At 43.4% G+C, this 19,157-nt stretch overlaps 1 protein-coding gene across 1 annotated transcript in view; it reads left to right on the forward strand.

Annotated features, from left to right (window-relative positions):
- The first annotated feature begins 416 nt into the window (after positions 1 to 416).
- The window catches only part of SEPTIN7 (septin 7), a 235,602-nt gene continuing 216,861 nt past the window's right edge, over positions 417 to 19,157 (forward strand). The window contains exon 1 of the mRNA XM_053715770.1: positions 417 to 456. Within this exon, the coding sequence (XP_053571745.1) occupies positions 417 to 456 (40 nt within the window). The remainder of the gene's footprint in view (positions 457 to 19,157) is intronic.

The raw sequence follows: 19,157 nt of genomic DNA on the forward strand, positions 1-19,157 counted from the left end.
TTGTCAATTTTCTATTTTAGGCAGGCAATTTATTTAGATAGATGAGAGAATTGCTCTTAATTTCCATCCTATGTAACAATTTACATTGATGTTGTTCTTAAAGGTAGCTAATTGTTTAGGTCCCCCAGCAAAGGGTAGGATGTTGTTTACATTTTAATCAATATTCATCCTCCTTCTAGATCGCTATTTTTGTTTTGTTTTGATTCTGTCTAGATAGTGTTTAATCTTCAGTGGAGGCAGCAGCTTGGCGGTACAGCGTTGCAGGTTATCAGCACCCCTCTCCCCAGGGGATTTATCCTCACAGGATGATCACGGCAAAGGGTATATGGGATATGACCTGTCAGCACTGCTGTCTGACAGGAAAGGGGGGGGAGAGGGTGGTGAAGGAGAGCTTCTTTTATATAACTTTAACTTGGATGTGTCTTGCCGTTAACAAATTACTCTGTGTGGTTCCAGGTGAGACCAGCAGGGGTCAGTGCTGTAGTGAAGTTGTGTTAGGGAACTTCCACACTGTTCACAAGTTCATTTAAAGATGGGGCTGTATGCGGTTTTATCTCTTCTCCTTTTACTTATTAAGTTAGAGTATGTAGTGGGACTGTGATTGTAGGGGCTGATTCATACACCTTTGGTTCCTATTGGGGTATATAGTGGTTAGGCCGCACTGGAGTCAGTTTATGAGGCTTCACTTGAGACAAGTATTCACGCTAACAGTGATAGTAGCCTTCCACCTTTAAGTCTATTCTGTCGGCTTATATTTGTCTTCGGTTTAGTGGTGGAAATGTTCCGGCTTCCCTTGTACCCCTATGCAGCCCACAACTTCTTATCTGATTTACCGCTACAGTGTTCGCCCCCACCTTCTCTTCCGGTATTTGGCTGTGACGTCTATGGCTAATGGCGATATTTCGCGCCTTTTTCAGTTTTACACCGCCAGTAATTATAAGTTCTCCCTAATGTGCCCCACACTATGTATGCCACTCACCGATCTTCCTTTATTCAGCTGTTCTAACTGTTGCAGGTGAGGGCAGGTTGGAGCGCCGGATCTCCCGACTCCTGTCCGGCTCCTGGAGATCTGCTGGGTCCGTTCTGCGGTCTTTTGCCCGATATCGGGTGGGTTGCCAATTTTTTGTGCGGCTGATGCTCCAAATCGATCCCAGCTCAGAGATGTATAGAGCTGCTGAATTTATGTGCTGTAGACCACTTTAATCTTGCAAAAACTGTAAACTTTAGCAGGAGCTCAGACACAGCACGTCTTGTTCCCTTGCTAGGTTAGCTCCGCCCCCCAAAAGCTGCATTTTTAAAAGGATAAATTCTGAAATTTTTCATAAGACAATATGCTGGTGCCATCCAGCCCTTGCATACTATTACTATAACATAGGTTTTAACATCTTCTTTATCTCCCAATGTCTATAAAACATGCACAAAACCAATAATTAGTCATTTATTCCGGTTTGAGTTTAATTAAGAATACGCAATAAAGGAATTTTCAGTTCCATTATATACAAAGCCTATATGCTCCATATACCTCCATTATACCCAGAGCCTATACACTCAACCCCTGTAAAAGCCTCAGTTTGGTGCCATATTGTGTGCCAGTTTTACCTGTAAGTTTGAAGTGTGCTATTCGCAATATGGATCTTTGCCAAATGTTTGCTAGGCAAAGGTTTGTTCCAGAACCAATTCTAAATGCTTTCTTTTTCAAGGGCTGAGGCTAGCAGTTCTTCCCATGACAGCTGCCAGCACTGATGAAGAAGGGCCTGTAGTTGAGAACAATCAGCTATGCCGTATGCCAGTGTGAATATTTTTTTTTCTTTTAATAGCTTGGCTTTGCCTATTTGTGTACTTTTCTCACTTTGGGAATTCATTATTTTTTTAAAAATTTTTATTATATTTTTCTTCTGTTATGTGTGATCAGTCCACGGGTCATCATTACTTCTGGGATATAACTCCTCCCCAACAGGAAATGCAAGAGGATTCACCCAGCAGAGCCGATATAGCTCCTCCCCTCTACGTCAGTCCCAGTCATTCTCTTGCACCCAACGACTAGATAGGATGTGTGAGAGGACTATGGTGATTATACTTAGTTTTTATGACTTCAATCAAAAGTTTGTTATTTTACAATAGCACCGGAGCGTGTTATTACTTCTCTGGCAGAGTTTGAAGAAGAATCTACCAGAGTTTTTTACTATGATTTTAACCGGAGTAGTTAAGATCATATTGCTGTTCTCGGCCATCTGAGGGAGGTAAAAGCTTCAGATCAGGGGACAGCGGGCAGATGAATCTGCATTGAGGTATGTAGCAGTTTTTATTTTCTGAATGGAATTGATGAGAAAATCCTGCTATACCGTTATAATGACATGTATGTATACACTTCAGTATTCTGGGAATGGTATTTCACCGGAACTACTCTGTTAAAGGTCACTAATCCTTTTAATAAATATTATCATGTTAAACGTTTTTGCTGGAATGTAGAATCGTTTACATTGCTGAGGTACTGAGTGAATAAATGTTTGGGCATTATTTTCCACTTGGCAGTTGTCTGCTTTAAATTGTGACAGTTTCGTTTCTCCTCACTGCTGTGTGTGAGAGGGAGGGGCCGTTTTTGGCGCTCTTTGCTACGCATCAAAAATTTCCAGTCAGCTACTATTATATTTCCTGCATGATCCGGTTCACTGACAGATCTCAGGGGTCTTCAAACTTCTTTGAAGGGAGGTACATTCTCTCAGCAGAGCTGTGAGAATTTTATATTGACTGTGAATAAAAACGTTACTCTATAATTTTTTATGTCAAATTTAGTTATTGTTATTTACTAATGGGAACAAACCTTTGCTAAAAGTTGTGTTATTTTAAAGTTGATGCTATAACTGTTTTTTCAGTTCATTATCTCAACTGTCATTTAATCGTTTAAGTACCTCTTTGAGGCACAGTACGTTTTTTGCTAAAAAAGATTATAACCAGGTTGCAAGTTATTGCTAGTGTGTTAAACATGTCTGACTCAGAGGAAGATATCTGTGTCATTTGTTCCAATGCCAAGGTGGAGCCCAATAGAAATTTATGTACTAACTGTATTGATGCTACTTTAAATAAAAGTCAATCTGTACAATGTGAACAAATTTCACCAAACTGCGAGGGGAGAGTTATGCCGACTAACTCGCCTCACGCGGCAGTACCTGCATCTCCCGCCCGGGAGGTGCGTGAGATTTTGGCGCCTAATACATCTGGGCGGCCATTACAGATAACATTACATGATATGGCTACTGTTATGACTGAAGTTTTGTCTAAATTACCAGAACTAAGAGGCAAGCGTGATCACTCTGGGGTGAGAACAGAGTGCGCTGACAATACTAGGGCCATGTCTGATACTGCGTCACAGCTTGCAGAGCATGAGGACGGAGAGCTTCATTCTGTGGGTGACGGTTCTGATCCAAACAGATTGGATTCAGATATTTCAAATTTTAAATTTAAATTGGAGAACCTCCGTGTATTACTAGGGGAGGTCTTAGCAGCTCTCAATGATTGTAACACCGTTGCAATACCAGAGAAACTGTGTAGGTTGGATAAATACTTTGCGGTACCGGCGAGTACTGACGTTTTTCCTATACCTAAGAGATTAACTGAAATTGTTACTAAGGAGTGGGATAGACCCGGTGTGCCGTTCTCACCCCCTCCAATATTTAGAAAGATGTTTCCAATAGACGCCACCACTCGGGACTTGTGGCAAACGGTCCCTAAGGTGGAGGGAGCAGTTTCTACTTTGGCTAAACGTACCACTATCCCGGTGGAGGATAGCTGTGCTTTTTCAGATCCAATGGATAAAAAATTAGAGGGTTACCTTAAGAAAATGTTTGTTCAACAAGGTTTTATATTGCAACCCCTTGCATGTATCGCGCCGATTACGGCTGCGGCAGCATTTTGGATTGAGTCTCTGGAAGAGAACCTTAGTTCATCTACGCTAGACGACATTATGGACAGGCTTAGAGTCCTTAAACTAGCTAATTCATTCATTTCGGAGGCCGTAGTACATTTAACCAAACTTACGGCTAAGAACTCAGGATTCGCCATACAGGCACGTAGAGCACTGTGGCTAAAATCCTGGTCAGCTGATGTTACTTCTAAGTCCAAATTACTTAATATACCTTTCAAGGGGCAGTCTTTATTTGGGCCCGGTTTGAAAGAAATTATCGCTGACATTACAGGAGGTAAGGGCCACGCCCTACCTCAAGACAAAGCCAAAGCTAAGGCTAGACAGTCTAATTTTCGTCCTTTTCGGAATTTCAAAACAGGAGCAGCGTCAACCTCCACTGCACCAAAACAGGAAGGAGCTGTTGCTCGTTACAGGCAAGGCTGGAAACCTAACCAGTCCTGGAATAAGGGCAAACAGGCCAGGAAACCTGCTGCTGCCCCAAAGACAGCATGAACCGAGAGCCCCCGATCCGGGACCGGATCTAGTGGGGGGCAGACTTTCTCTCTTCGCCCAGGCCTGGGCAAGAGATGTTCAGGATCCCTGGGCGCTAGAGATCATATCTCAGGGATACCTTCTAGACTTCAAATTATCTCCCCCAAGAGGGAGATTTCATCTGTCAAGGTTGTCAACAAACCAGATAAAGAAAGAAGCGTTTCTACGCTGTGTACAAGATCTGTTATTAATGGGAGTGATCCATCCGGTTCCGCGGTCGGAACAAGGACAAGGGTTCTACTCAAACCTGTTTGTGGTTCCCAAAAAAGAGGGAACTTTCAGGCCAATCTTAGATTTAAAGATTCTAAACAAATTCCTAAGAGTTCCATCGTTCAAAATGGAAACTATTCGGACAATCTTACCTATGATCCAAAGGGGTCAGTACATGACCACAGTGGATTTAAAGGATGCTTACCTTCACATACCGATTCACAAAGATCATCAACGGTATCTACGGTTTGCCTTCCTAGACAGGCACTACCAGTTTGTAGCTCTTCCATTCGGATTGGCTACGGCCCCAAGAATCTTCACAAAGGTTCTGGGTGCCCTTCTGGCGGTACTAAGACCGCGAGGGATTTCGGTAGCTCCGTACCTAGACGACATTCTAATACAAGCTTCAAGCTTTCAAACTGCCAAGTCTCATACAGAGTTAGTTCTGGCATTTCTAAGGTCGCATGGTTGGAAAGTGAACGAAAAGAAGAGTTCTCTTTTTCCTCTCACAAGAGTTCCATTCTTGGGGACTCTTATAGATTCTGTAGAAATGAAGATTTACCTGACAGAAGACAGGTTAACAAAGCTTCAAGATGCATGCCGTGTCCTTCATTCCATTCAACACCCGTCAGTAGCTCAATGCATGGAGGTGATCGGCTTAATGGTAGCGGCAATGGACATAGTACCTTTTGCACGCCTACATCTCAGACCGCTGCAATTGTGCATGCTAAGTCAGTGGAATGGGGATTACTCAGATTTGTCCCCTACTCTGAATCTAAATCAAGAGACCAGAAATTCTCTTCTATGGTGGCTTTATCGGCCACACCTGTCCAGGGGGATGCCATTCAGCAGGCCAGACTGGACAATCGTAACAACAGACGCCAGCCTGCTAGGTTGGGGCGCTGTCTGGAATTCTCTGAAGGCTCAGGGATTATGGAATCAGGAGGAGAGTCTCCTTCCAATAAACATTCTGGAATTGAGGGCAGTTCTCAATGCCCTTCTGGCTTGGACCCAATTAACAACTCAGGGGTTCATCAGGTTTCAGTCGGACAATATCACGACTGTAGCTTACATCAACCATCAGGGAGGGACAAGAAGCTCCCTAGCAATGATGGAAGTATCAAAGATAATTCGCTGGGCAGAGTCTCACTCTTGCCACCTGTCAGCAATCCACATCCCGGGAGTGGAGAACTGGGAGGCGGATTTCTTGAGTCGCCAGACTTTTCATCCGGGAGAGTGGGAACTTCATCCGGAGATCTTTGCCCAAATACTTCGACGTTGGGGCAAACCAGAGATAGATCTCATGGCGTCTCGCCAGAACGCCAAACTTCCTCACTACGGGTCCAGATCCAGGGATCCGGGAGCGGTTCTGATAGATGCTTTGACAGCACCTTGGAACTTCGGGATGGCTTATGTGTTTCCACCCTTCCCGCTGCTTCCTCGATTGATTGCGAAAATCAAACAGGAGAGAGCATCAGTGATTCTAATAGCGCCTGCATGGCCACGCAGGACTTGGTATGCAGATCTAGTGGACATGTCATCCTGTCCACCTTGGTCTCTACCTCTAAGACAGGACCTTCTGATACAGGGTCCATTCAAACATCAAAATCTAACTTCTCTGAAACTGACTGCTTGGAAATTGAACGCTTGATTTTATCAAAGCGTGGTTTTTCTGAGTCGGTTATTGATACCCTGATTCAGGCTAGGAAGCCTGTTACCAGAAAGATTTACCATAAAATATGGCGCAAATACCTATACTGGTGCGAATCCAAATGTTACTCTTGGAGTAAGGTTAGGATCCCTAGGATATTGTCTTTTCTACAAAAAGGTTTAGAAAAGGGTTTATCAGCTAGTTCATTAAAGGGACAGATTTCAGCTCTGTCCATCTTGTTACACAGGCGTCTGTCAGAAAATCCAGACGTCCAGGCCTTTTGTCAGGCTTTAGCTAGGATCAAGCCTGTGTTTAAAGCCGTTGCTCCGCCATGGAGTTTAAACTTAGTTCTTAACGTTTTACAAGGTGTTCCGTTTGAACCCCTTCATTCCATTGATATAAAATTGTTATCTTGGAAAGTTCTATTTTTAATGGCTATTTCCTCGGCTCGAAGAGTCTCTGAGTTATCAGCATTACATTGTGATTCTCCTTATCTGATTTTTCACTCAGACAAGGTAGTTCTGCGTACTAAACCTGGGTTCTTACCTAAGGTAGTCACTAACAGGAATATCAATCAAGAGATTGTCGTTCCATCCTTGTGTCCAAATCCTTCTTCAAAGAAGGAACGTCTTCTACACAATCTGGATGTAGTTCGTGCCCTCAAGTTCTACTTGCAGGCAACTAAAGATTTTCGCCAAACTTCTTCCCTGTTTGTCGTTTATTCTGGACAGAGGAGAGGTCAAAAAGCTTCTGCTACCTCTCTCTCGTTTTGGCTTCGTAGCATAATACGTTTAGCCTATGAGACTGCTGGACAGCAGCCTCCTGAAAGAATTACAGCTCACTCCACTAGAGCTGTGGCTTCCACTTGGGCCTTTAAGAATGAGGCCTCTGTTGAACAGATTTGCAAGGCTGCAACTTGGTCTTCGCTTCATACTTTTTCCAAATTTTACAAATTTGACACTTTTGCTTCTTCGGAGGCTATTTTTGGGAGAAAGGTTCTTCAGGCAGTGGTTCCTTCTGTATAATGAGCCTGCCTATCCCTCCCGTCATCCGTGTACTTTTGCTTTGGTATTGGTATCCCAGAAGTAATGATGACCCGTGGACTGATCACACATAACAGAAGAAAACATAATTTATGCTTACCTGATAAATTCCTTTCTTCTGTTGTGTGATCAGTCCACGGCCCGCCCTGTCTTTAAGGCAGGTAAATATCTTTTAAATTATACTCCAGTCACCACTTCACCCTTGGTTACTCCTTTCTCGTTGATTCTTGGTCGAATGACTGGGACTGACGTAGAGGGGAGGAGCTATATCGGCTCTGCTGGGTGAATCCTCTTGCATTTCCTGTTGGGGAGGAGTTATATCCCAGAAGTAATGATGACCCGTGGACTGATCACACAACAGAAGAAAGGAATTTATCAGGTAAGCATAAATTATGTTTTTTTGTATAAGAAAAAAATTATAAAGAAAAAAACGTCAATGCCTGTAATAAATATATATATTAATATTACATAAACATATATACACACACACCCTGCATATAATTTGTGTGTGTATATGCAGTGCTCTCTCCAGGACCTTTTTAGCGGGTGCACCACACGGCTGATTTTAGTTACCTCCTGGCTAAAATGTTAGCCAATATTAAAGCTAAAATTAGCTAATATTAAAAATGTCCAAAAAAAAAAAAATTATGTCCAAATTATCCTTAAATACATTTATGTTAAATTATGCAATTAATTTGTGCTTTTAGATAGCAAAAAATTATATAATATTAAAAAGTATTACACTGTCTACCATTTATTTAACCCTATAAACACAGGTATATACAAATAATAGTACAAAATAAAATGATCTAACAGGTCATTTATACTTAGAAAGGGGGCAGTGAATATCACTTCCATTAGGATGTAGAACTTTTGTCTGCTGAGTGTTCTGAAGTATTTGGTTACATTTCATTTATATCCTAAGTGGTACTTCCATATCAATGTCTTAATGCACAATGCAGGGTGTTTTTTTCCTGTTAATGAGTGGAAAATAAAACCAGTATTGATGTTCTAACCATATATGAGCACCATGCCCAGAGAATTCTGATTTATTTATAATGTGTGTGCTTTTTTATGACTGAGTGATGCAGAATGATGAACAATGCCAGCTTTCTTAAACCTCATCCTGAAAACCGCCTACCAGTTAATTTGTAGTGTATGACAGTTTCTTGTTTTCTGTCACCACGATATTGGGCAAATGTGTGGTGTTTTTACAGTTGTTGAAATCATTTGTAGTAGAATAATTTTTCACAGGGAGTGGCAGAAATATATGGATTTCCATCCCTTGTATCTTCATAGGAAATATTCTTAGTTATGTATCACTTTTGTTTCCCTTAAACCGTCATTAAAGTATTTTTCTTTCTTGTATTTAATGGAGGGCATTTAAAGGGACATGAAACCCAAACATTTTCTTTCATGATTCCGATAGAGAATACAATTTTAAACATTCTAATTTACTTCTATAATTTAATTTGCTTCATTCTATTGGTATAATTTGTTGAAGAAGCAGCAATGCATTACTGGGAGCTATTGGAACGCACTGGGTGAACCAATAACATGAGGCATATACGAGCAACCACCAATCAGCAGCTCCTGAGTCTACCTAGGTATCCCTTTCAACAAAAGGATATCGGGAGAACACAACTCATTAGATAAAGTAAAATGGAAAGTTGTTTAAAAAAAATCATGATCTATCTAAATCATGAAAGCAAAAATGTGGGTTTTATGTCTCTTTATAAGAGTGCAGGAGTGTAATAGAAGTATATTTGAAAGTTATTTAAAATTGTGTGCTTTATCTGAATGATGAAAAAAAAATGTGTTTTGTGTCCCTTTAATACAAATGAGTACTGGAAGTGCTGAGTTTATCCATTGTTTTTATGCCCCTTTAATGTCATAATCAGAGTGTTTCCATGTGGAGTAAATAGTGTGAATGTCAATATTACTTTTGCTTTCTGGTAGCTTTTTGCTTTCTGTTTCAGATATGTATATTAATACACAAGCCTCTCTTTGTACTATTGGTTTACATTTTTGGCATATTACACTCGTATCATAAAGAAGATTAACAAAATTGGACACATTCTTATGTCTGAAATTATGTGTTACGTGCTTGGGCAAGAATATTTACCACCTAGGAAGTTGTGAATGCAAAACAATTTCCCCTGAACGTTTTCTATACAGCATGTTGCATTTCCCGGTGTCCTATCAGATTTTACTACCTTATCAGAAGGAAGTAGTCCTATCTAATTTTGCTGTGGCCAATATACAGCGCATGCGCTGTTCACTCACTTATGTTTTCAGTAGGGATAGGCGAATGTGTTTATATTCGAATGTTAGAACGAATGTTATTGTAGAAATTCGATTTACACAATTGAATGTTAAAGTGAAGGTAAATTTTTCTAATTCAAAAGTGCTAATGTAGAAAATAATATTACAACTATTGCAGTCGCTTATGTAATATTTTTTAAAATGTATTCTTGCACATCTAAATATTACTTATAATATTCCTCCGTTTGCGCTACACGCTCCGCCCCATCAACACTTCCTTCTTCTTATCGGGTGACGTAGCTTTCTCAGTTAGTGTCGGACTACGCTCGTGCACCCGTAATAGACATCAACTGCGCATGCGTATCCTCCGCTCAATGGCGCATGCGTTCAAGTACTTGCCGTGACTCTGTATCAAAACTCTATCAGTCACTGATACGCAAGTGTGTCACTCAGTCTCAAAAACCGTATATACATCACCAGGTTTTGTTACGGTCAGTGAATAATGTACTCTATCTTAGATAACATGTTCATTTTATAAGATATGTGAATACAATCTTAAAATTAATAAGTTGTGGGTATGTTATTATTCTCTACACGGATCTATCGAATGACTGCATACTAATCTTTCCCGCATTAGCTACTTAAACAAAATAATGCAAATTAGAATAAAGATAAAGATTGCCAGATTCTAGAAAAAAATCATTGTGAGGTAAAATATTTAATATGTGAGATGCTCTGCTGTATCATAATTACCGGATAGTTATTTGGGTAGCGCTTTTTCGATTATCAGAGTGCTAACGATACAATGAACTTGTAGAACAGAGAACGCATGCGCGTAACATGAACGAGCATGCCATGGATGATACGCTGTTTGCGTAAACGCATGCGCAGAAGATGTCGATGACGATACAGAAAAGGGGCTGGACGCCATGGGGTTAAAATAACGATTGGATTGAAAATATGTCAATCACTAAAGGCACTATGGCGGGCGGATTGAAGAGCAGAAACGGAGCGGGTCAAAAAAGTAAAATATCTCAATTACTATTGTATTTGCATATATTTTGATGAATGAACATCATAATTATTTTGGGTGATAGATTGGAATTGCGTATACAGAGCGCTAGACTTGACCTTCACTTTAAGAACGAATATTCATAAAAATTCTATTATTGAATGTTATTTACAGTTTTTGAATGCCACATTCGAATTGGAATGCCACATTCGAATTGGAATGCCACATTCGAATTCGAATATTACATTTATAAAACACAGTATTAGACTATAAATACTATTTTGAATTCGAATGTGACATTCGAATATTACATTTATACAACAGTTTTAGACTAGAAATACTATTTTGAATTAGAATGTTACATTCAAATTCGAATGTAGCATTCAAATTTGAATATTACATTTATACAACAAAGTTGTAGACCAGAAATACTATTTTGAATGTGACATTTTGAAATTGAATGTGATATAAAATACATAGCTAAACATTCTATTTATTATTCGAACAAATATTTTCGAATGTTATTGAAAAATTTGAAAACGAAAATTTTAAAATAGAATGTTATATAAACATTTGAGATTCGAACGAATGTATCAAAATTCGTTTTAAATTTCAAACTTTTAGAAGCATTCGCCCATCCCTAGTGTGCAGGACGATTAAAGTGTGTCCTGCACACATTATATAATCTATAGTTCACAGGAAAAATGTAGCTGGAAAGTATAAGGTAAAACAGACCAATAAATAAGAAATAAGGCAAAAGATGGTTAATATAATTGTGTATATGTGTATGTATATGTGTGTGTGTGTGTGTATATATATATATATATATATTGTGTAGGACACGCTTTAATCGTCCTGCACACATAAGTGATTGAACAGCGCATGCACGCATTGATTGGCCTGCAGCAAAATCCGACAGGACAACTTACTTATCAGAATTTGCTACCTCTCAGTGCGCATGCTGCTGATTACATAATCGCATTCCACACATTCCTTATTAATATATGTGCAGTGCGATTACATAATACAGACCATGCACACTCAGAAGTAGCAGATTCTGACAAGGTAGCAAAATCTGATAGAACACCGGCATGTTGACTTTAGGGTTTTCTTCTTTTAGCAGCAACTGACAAAGGTATATAAAACGTAATAATAAGTGCCAGGTAATGAGTTCACATATAGGCATAGGTAGAATTTTCTCAAATGTTAAGAGTAAGATGTTATATTCTCACAGCCCTGGCTCCTGGGATTTGTACAAGTAATAGTACTTTTGTGGAGAATATCAGTAATCTCATTGATTTTCCATCTTAATGGGAGGAGAGTCCACTGCTTCATTCATCACTTGTGGGAAATAAGAACCTGGCCACCAGGAAGAGGCAAAGACACCCCAGCCAAAGGCTTAAATGGCTCCCCTACTCTTCTGGCACCATTAATTCTCTATTTCTCCTACTGTTCCTTGTTCCCTTGGCAGAATGACTGGGGGATGAGGGGAGTGGGGGAGGTATTTAAGCCTTTGGCTGGGGTGTCTTTGCCTTCTCCTGGTGGCCAGGTACTTATTTCCCACAAGAAATGAATGAAGCAGTGGACTCTCCTCCCAATCCCCACTGAATTAGTTCCAGTATAAAAGAATAAATATGCTAATGGTTATTTTACATGGAATTTACCCCAGCCCACACAGGGTTTTTGTCATGTCCTGATGGGTACTAAAAAACAATTTAAAAGGGTGGTTGATGGATGCAATTGGGTTGAAGGGTGCCTGTATCACAATAATCTGGCACTTTTTATATTACAAACTAATGTAATATAATTCTGAAAAAAATATTGAGGGGAAGGAGTATCCCTGTTAATCTCCTTTGAGAAAAATAGGGCGTGCACAATCTACTGTCTAAACAAAAAATAGAGCTGGTCTCCATATTTTCAAAGGCTGCCTTTTATTCCCAGTCCGGCCCTGCTATCCCATAATCCCCTGCTCTAGTGGAAACACTGTTGGCTTAGATTTACTTTTTAAAAAGTCATCTAATATGTTTGGTTATGTAAATGTCCTGCACAAACTCCAGATTTACAGTAATGTCCCACCCTCAGCATTTTACTGGCTGTGCATCTTTTCACCCCCTGCTATTTAATAGACTATTGCAATGCTAAACTGTTGCTGTACTATGAAAGGAAATCTTTTTTTTTTTTTGGCCATAGATATTGACAAGGCATATCGTTCCTGACAGAAAAAAAGTCTTATGCTAATGAGCAAATCTGTGCTGGAACACACAAAGCTATATTAATCAAAGCAACACAGTTGGCAATCCCAGCTGGAATGTGTTTTTATTTATGACTACTATTGGAGAGACGATGGAATGTATAATTCTAAAATAACACTCTTGTAAGCAGTTTCCAGGTGATGTGAGTACTATTCAGAGGTTTCATTGACTAATTCACCATTTATTTTTTTGTTAATCAATACCAATTTCCATCTATTGAATAAGGTAAAAAGTGTAGTTTTTTTATGTGCTTTCTACAATCAGCTTTTGAAAATAATGTAAAATGGAGGAGTGTCTGTCAAGAAAAGGGAATAATTTAGTTGGCCTTGCAAATGACACTATTTACTTTTGAAAATACATCTTTTGTCTCAAGGCCATGGTGGTATTGTGTGGTATAGGCTTAGACTCTAGCTGTAGTATTTTCTGAATTTCCTGACCTCAGGGTGAGTTAAAGGGGCATTGTACTCTGTTTCTTTGCATACATGTGTTACAGAAGCATTAGTTATTTTGTTGTGAAGAGCTTATTTCCCAGCAGCAATGCCTGAACCAGCAAGCCAGCGCCTAAGAAGGGCTCCAAGAAAACCGTAACAAGTATCATTTCATAAAGAGTTAACTCTTTTTTTTCAGCTTTTAGAAACTATTGTCTAATCACCTCTGGAGCCAGACTGCTAATTGATAAGATGAACTTGTAAACTTGTTATCTTAAGTACTGTAATCCTATTGTGGCCTGTCAAAGGACAGTGCTCTCTATCTAAATGTGTGATGGGGGATTTTGTGCTTCCCCCCCTCTCCCCCTGGGAGTGCCCTGTGTGCATGTAACCTTAATAAAAAGCAGGCTGGGCATCCCAGTCCTGAGTTCTTGTTTGACCCTCAATCGCAGCGTTGACTCGTTTTTGTGGGCAGAAGGGTATCCTAGCGGTACTGCAGCTAAGGGAGATTATTCTATATTTGCGAGACTCATATAGAATACTATGGAAAGCAGCTTCTCCCCTCTTTAGCAATAGGGATCCAGGCTACTAAGCGGTCCATCTCTCAGCGAGACTAAGGGTAACCGTAACATTTGGCGGCAGCGGCGGGATTTTCCTGGATTTCCTAGGAGAGGTACAGAACGGATGGAGAGCGCTTTCGAAAAATTGAAGCGTACAACCCAAAAGGATTTACTTGAAAGCAGAGGGGGGTACGCCAGCAACCAGCCGAGGAGAGAGCTGATCGCAGAATTGACCGAACTGGATCAGAGCTTCACAATGGCGGAAACACCGACCACGATTAGTGACGAAAAAACCAGGATTGTTCGGGAAAGGCTCTCATTATACGGGCCGAACCCCTCCATGGAATTGGTACAGCAGTTGATGGCAGAGGCGGACGAGGATATACGAGAGACTCGAGCCCACGAACTCAACCTAGCGAATGCACACCGCAATGCTGAAGCCCCGCAGGTAATCATCCCTGTCGAAAATGCTGGGAGGCCCAAGATACCCTATGCGGCATTTCGACCCTTCCTAGAGAGCGAGACAGGGATTGATGAATATTTGGCGGACTTCGAAAGGCAATGTGCCCTGCACCAGATTCCCAACAGAGAGTGGCCCACGATATTGTCTGGGAAACTATCCGGGCGAGCCCTGGAAGCCTTTCGTACTCTGGGTGCTGAGGAAGTGACACAGTATGAGCTAGTTAAGGAGACACTGTTGCGACGGTACGCTGTAACTCCGGACACGTATCGCCGACAGTTTCGGGGCACGGAAAAGAAGCCTAACGATACCCATATGGAATGGGCGCACCGAATGCGGAGAGCGGCAAATCACTGGCTGAGCGGAAGTAAAGCGGTGACTGGGGAGGAAATTTTACAATTGTTTCTCTTAGAACATTTTTATAATGGCATGGAACAGCAAGGGAAGGAATGGCTGCGAGACAGGCGGCCTTCTACCTTAGAAGAAGCAGCCAAATTGGCCGATGAACATTATGACTCCCGTCTTCACGAACCCATGAACTACCGAGCTCCAGCACGGGTCGAACCCAGAGAGGTTTACCGTGCACCCCCTCGTACTGAATTCCGAGCCCCGGTGCCCACAAGGCCCGTCCGACACTCAGGACCACCCAATAACAGCTCTGAGCGTCCCAGACCGACTTGCCACCGATGCAAGCAACCAGGGCATTTCATGGCTAGCTGCCCCCTTAATACGCACCAGACACCCAGGAATTACAATTACCCCTCTGGGTCCTATCGTCCGGCCCGGGCCCTCTGTGTTAACCAAGAGGCCCCTATGGAGGGATATGTGGGGCCGCTTCACGAGGCAGACCCTGTATATGCTGCCTCAGATAACCGCCAGCACCATCGGCAGAGGGTATGGCTCGAGGGGCGATCTACCGAGGGATTGCGAGACACAGGGGCTACTATCACGCTGGTACAGAGTCATTTGGTGCCAGAGCACAAGCGATCCGGACAGACTGTGGCCGTTAGAGTGGCGGGGGGGGATGTGTACAAAATTCCAACAGCTAAAGTGCATCTTGATTGGGGAGCGGGAAAGGGGGCTGTGTACGTGGGCCTAATGGATAATTTACCTGCCGAAGTACTACTGGGCAACGATTTGGGCCCCATGACTTCTGCCTATGCTCCAGTATGCAACAACGAGGCGGACCCAGTGACTACACGGGCCCAAGCCCGGACGGAGCGAGAGCTCTCACCAGTGCGGGAGACACAGGTAAGATCTACCCCGACCTTGCCTGACAGGTTAGGCCCCATACCCTGGGACACCCCAGATGCTTTCGAGGCAGAGTCTAAGACTGACCCGACCTTACAAAAGTACCGGGAACGAGCAGAGACCGGAGGGGGCGGGGCAGATAACGAAACATTCTTATGGGAAAAAGGGAAACTATACCGCTGGACAGAGAAAAGGGGACAGCGTAGGCGACAGCTGGTAGTGCCCCACAAATACCGTCAAGAAATCCTCAAAATAGGCCACGACATCCCCTTAGCAGGCCACCTAGCCGTTACCCGTACCCTACACCGCATTACTCACACGTTCTTTTGGCCAGGGGTGCACGCTGACGTTAGAACTTACTGTAACACTTGCGATGTGTGTCAACGAGTAGGAAGGCGAGGCGATCACCCTAAAGCCCAGCTAGTAAATATGCCCATTGTAGAGGAACCCTTCAGCCGGGTTGCTATTGACCTAGTGGGACCACTGGCTACCCCTAGTCCCTCCGGTAAGCGATACATTCTTACCGTAGTGGACTACGCTACCAGGTACCCAGAGGCTGTCGCCCTATCCAACATACAAGCGGATACGGTAGCGAATGCACTAGTACAGGTGTTCTCCCGGGTAGGATTTCCAAAAGAAATCCTATCCGACCGAGGCACCCAATTTACGGCTGAATTGACCCAACAACTCTGGCAGGTTTGCAAAATTAAGTCCCTCCTGAGCTCCCCATACCACCCCCAGATGAACGGGCTGTGTGAGAGGTTCAATGGGACCCTCAAGCAAATGCTCAAGACGTTCACTCAGGAATACCGAGACTGGGAACGCTTCCTGCCGCACCTCCTATTTGCTTATCGGGAGGTGCCCCAGGAAACGACAGGGTTCTCTCCCTTCGAGTTGCTCTACGGAAGAAAGGTACGGGGACCCCTAAACCTGATCCGGGAGCACTGGGAGGGAGAGATGGAGGCTGACGGTGTCCCCATTGTGCCATACGTGCTGGAACTCAGGGACCGAATGGAGCAATTAGCCAAATCCGTGCGGGCTAATCTCCAGTTGGCCCAGAGAAGACAGAAAGTATGGTACGATCGGGGGGCCCGAAAGAGAATCTTCACCATAGGACAAAAGGTGTTAGTACTTAAGCCGGTGAAGACAGACAAATTGCAGGCGTCCTGGCAGGGTCCCTACCAGATCGTAGAGAAAAGGGGAGACACCACTTATGTGATAGCTAGCTGCCACGACAACAATCTTAGAAAGACATTCCATGTAAACATGCTCAAGGAATATTTTGAGCGGCCAGAGAACGTGACGGCCGTATGTTGTTCCCCTCAGGAAGACCCCGACAGTTTACCCATTCCAGACCTATTAGAAAAGAGCCTCCCCACAGGTATAGTGGCGCAGGTTCAGATAGGGGACCGACTTAGCCCCACTGAAAGGGAGCAGCTCAACCAACTCCTCCAGTCTAAACACCTCACCTTCTCCCCGAAGCCAGGGTACACTACTTTAACCACCCACCAGGTAGATACTCCAGGACAAGCTCCCTTGCACCAGGCTCCGTACCGAATCCCCGAAGCAGTTAGGACAGGAATGAAGAAGGAGATCGATGAGATGCTCCAGCTCAGGGTAATTGAGCCCTCCGATAGTCCCTGGGCCTCCCCAGTTGTCTTGGTGCCCAAGAAAGATGGGACCACCCGGTTCTGCGTAGACTATCGGAGGCTCAATGAAAATACCGTGACGGACGCTTACCCTATGCCCAGGGTAGACGAGCTACTCGATCGTATAGCCAGGGGAAATTACCTGACCACTATTGACCTCTGCAAAGGTTACTGGTAGATTCCCCTGGCCCCGGAGGCTATCCCCAAGTCGGCATTCGTCACCCCATTCGGCTTATATCAGTTTAGGGTAATGCCGTTTGGGATGAAGAATGCCCCAGCTACATTCCAGCGCTTGGTGGATAGGCTCCTGGATGGCTTCCAGAGTTTTGCTTGCGCCTACCTGGACGACATAGCGATCCACAGTGAGTCCTGGGAGGACCACTTAGCTCATGTGGGAATGGTTCTGGATCAGATCCGGGCTGCTGGCCTGACTCTGAAGCCAGAAAAATGCCACTTTGGGATGGCCGAGGTACAGTACCTGGGTCACCGGGTGGGGTGTGGAAAGCAGCGACCAGAGCCGGCCAAAATAGAAGCTGTCGCCAATTGGCCCACCCCCATCACTAAGACTCAGGTCCTAGCCTTCCTGGGCACGGCAGGGTACTATAGACGGTTCGTACCAGACTACAGCACACTTGCCAAACCCCTGACTGACTTGACCAAGAAGAACTTACCTCGACAGGTCCTGTGGTCTCCCCACTGTGAAACGGCTTTCCAGGCTCTCAAAAATGCTCTAATTAACGCTCCTGTCTTGGCGGCCCCAGCCCTTAACAAACGTTTTATCGTCCATACAGATGCTTCCATGTTCGGGCTGGGAGCCGTCCTCAGCCAAGTAGGCGAAGATGGAGGGGAGCATCCAGTTGCCTACATCAGCCGGAAGCTCCTGCCCCGCGAAGTCAGCTATGCAGCGGTCGAAAAGGAGTGTTTGGCTTTGGTGTGGGCATTAAAGAAATTGACTCCCTATTTATATGGTCAGGAGTTCACTCTGGTCACCGACCATAACCCGTTGGTGTGGCTGAACCGGGTCTCTGGAGATAACGGCAGGCTATTACGTTGGAGCTTATCGTTGCAACCCTTCAATTTCACCATTACTTACAGACCTGGGAAACAGAATGGCAACGCCGACGGGTTGTCCAGACAAACCGACCTCAGCCCCGCATAATCAGCGGTCTGGACAGCCTTAGTCTGCCCCGAAAAGGGGTCAGACCGTGTCTGCCAGAGTGTTCCACAGAAAGGGAGCACTGTTACAGAAGCATTAGTTATTTTGTTGTGAAGAGCTTATTTCCCAGCAGCAATGCCTGAACCAGCAAGCCAGCGCCTAAGAAGGGCTCCAAGAAAACCGTAACAAGTATCATTTCATAAAGAGTTAACTCTTTTTTTTCAGCTTTTAGAAACTATTGTCTAATCACCTCTGGAGCCAGACTGCTAATTGATAAGATGAACTTGTAAACTTGTTATCTTAAGTACTGTAATCCTATTGTGGCCTGTCAAAGGACAGTGCTCTCTATCTAAATGTGTGATGGGGGATTTTGTGCTTCCCCCCCTCTCCCCCTGGGAGTGCCCTGTGTGCATGTAACCTTAATAAAAAGCAGGCTGGGCATCCCAGTCCTGAGTTCTTGTTTGACCCTCAATCGCAGCGTTGACTCGTTTTTGTGGGCAGAAGGGTATCCTAGCGGTACTGCAGCTAAGGGAGATTATTCTATATTTGCGAGACTCATATAGAATACTATGGAAAGCAGCTTCTCCCCTCTTTAGCAATAGGGATCCAGGCTACTAAGCGGTCCATCTCTCAGCGAGACTAAGGGTAACCGTAACAACATGTTTTGTAGATGATACATTTATATAGCCCACCTGGAAGTGTTTGTAACAATGTATATAGTTTCTCCAACATAGGTGTGTCCGGTCCACGGCGTCATCCTTACTTGT

The sequence above is a fragment of the Bombina bombina genome, chromosome 5, assembly GCF_027579735.1.
Source record: "Bombina bombina isolate aBomBom1 chromosome 5, aBomBom1.pri, whole genome shotgun sequence".
In the NCBI taxonomy this organism is placed as follows: domain Eukaryota; kingdom Metazoa; phylum Chordata; class Amphibia; order Anura; family Bombinatoridae; genus Bombina; species Bombina bombina.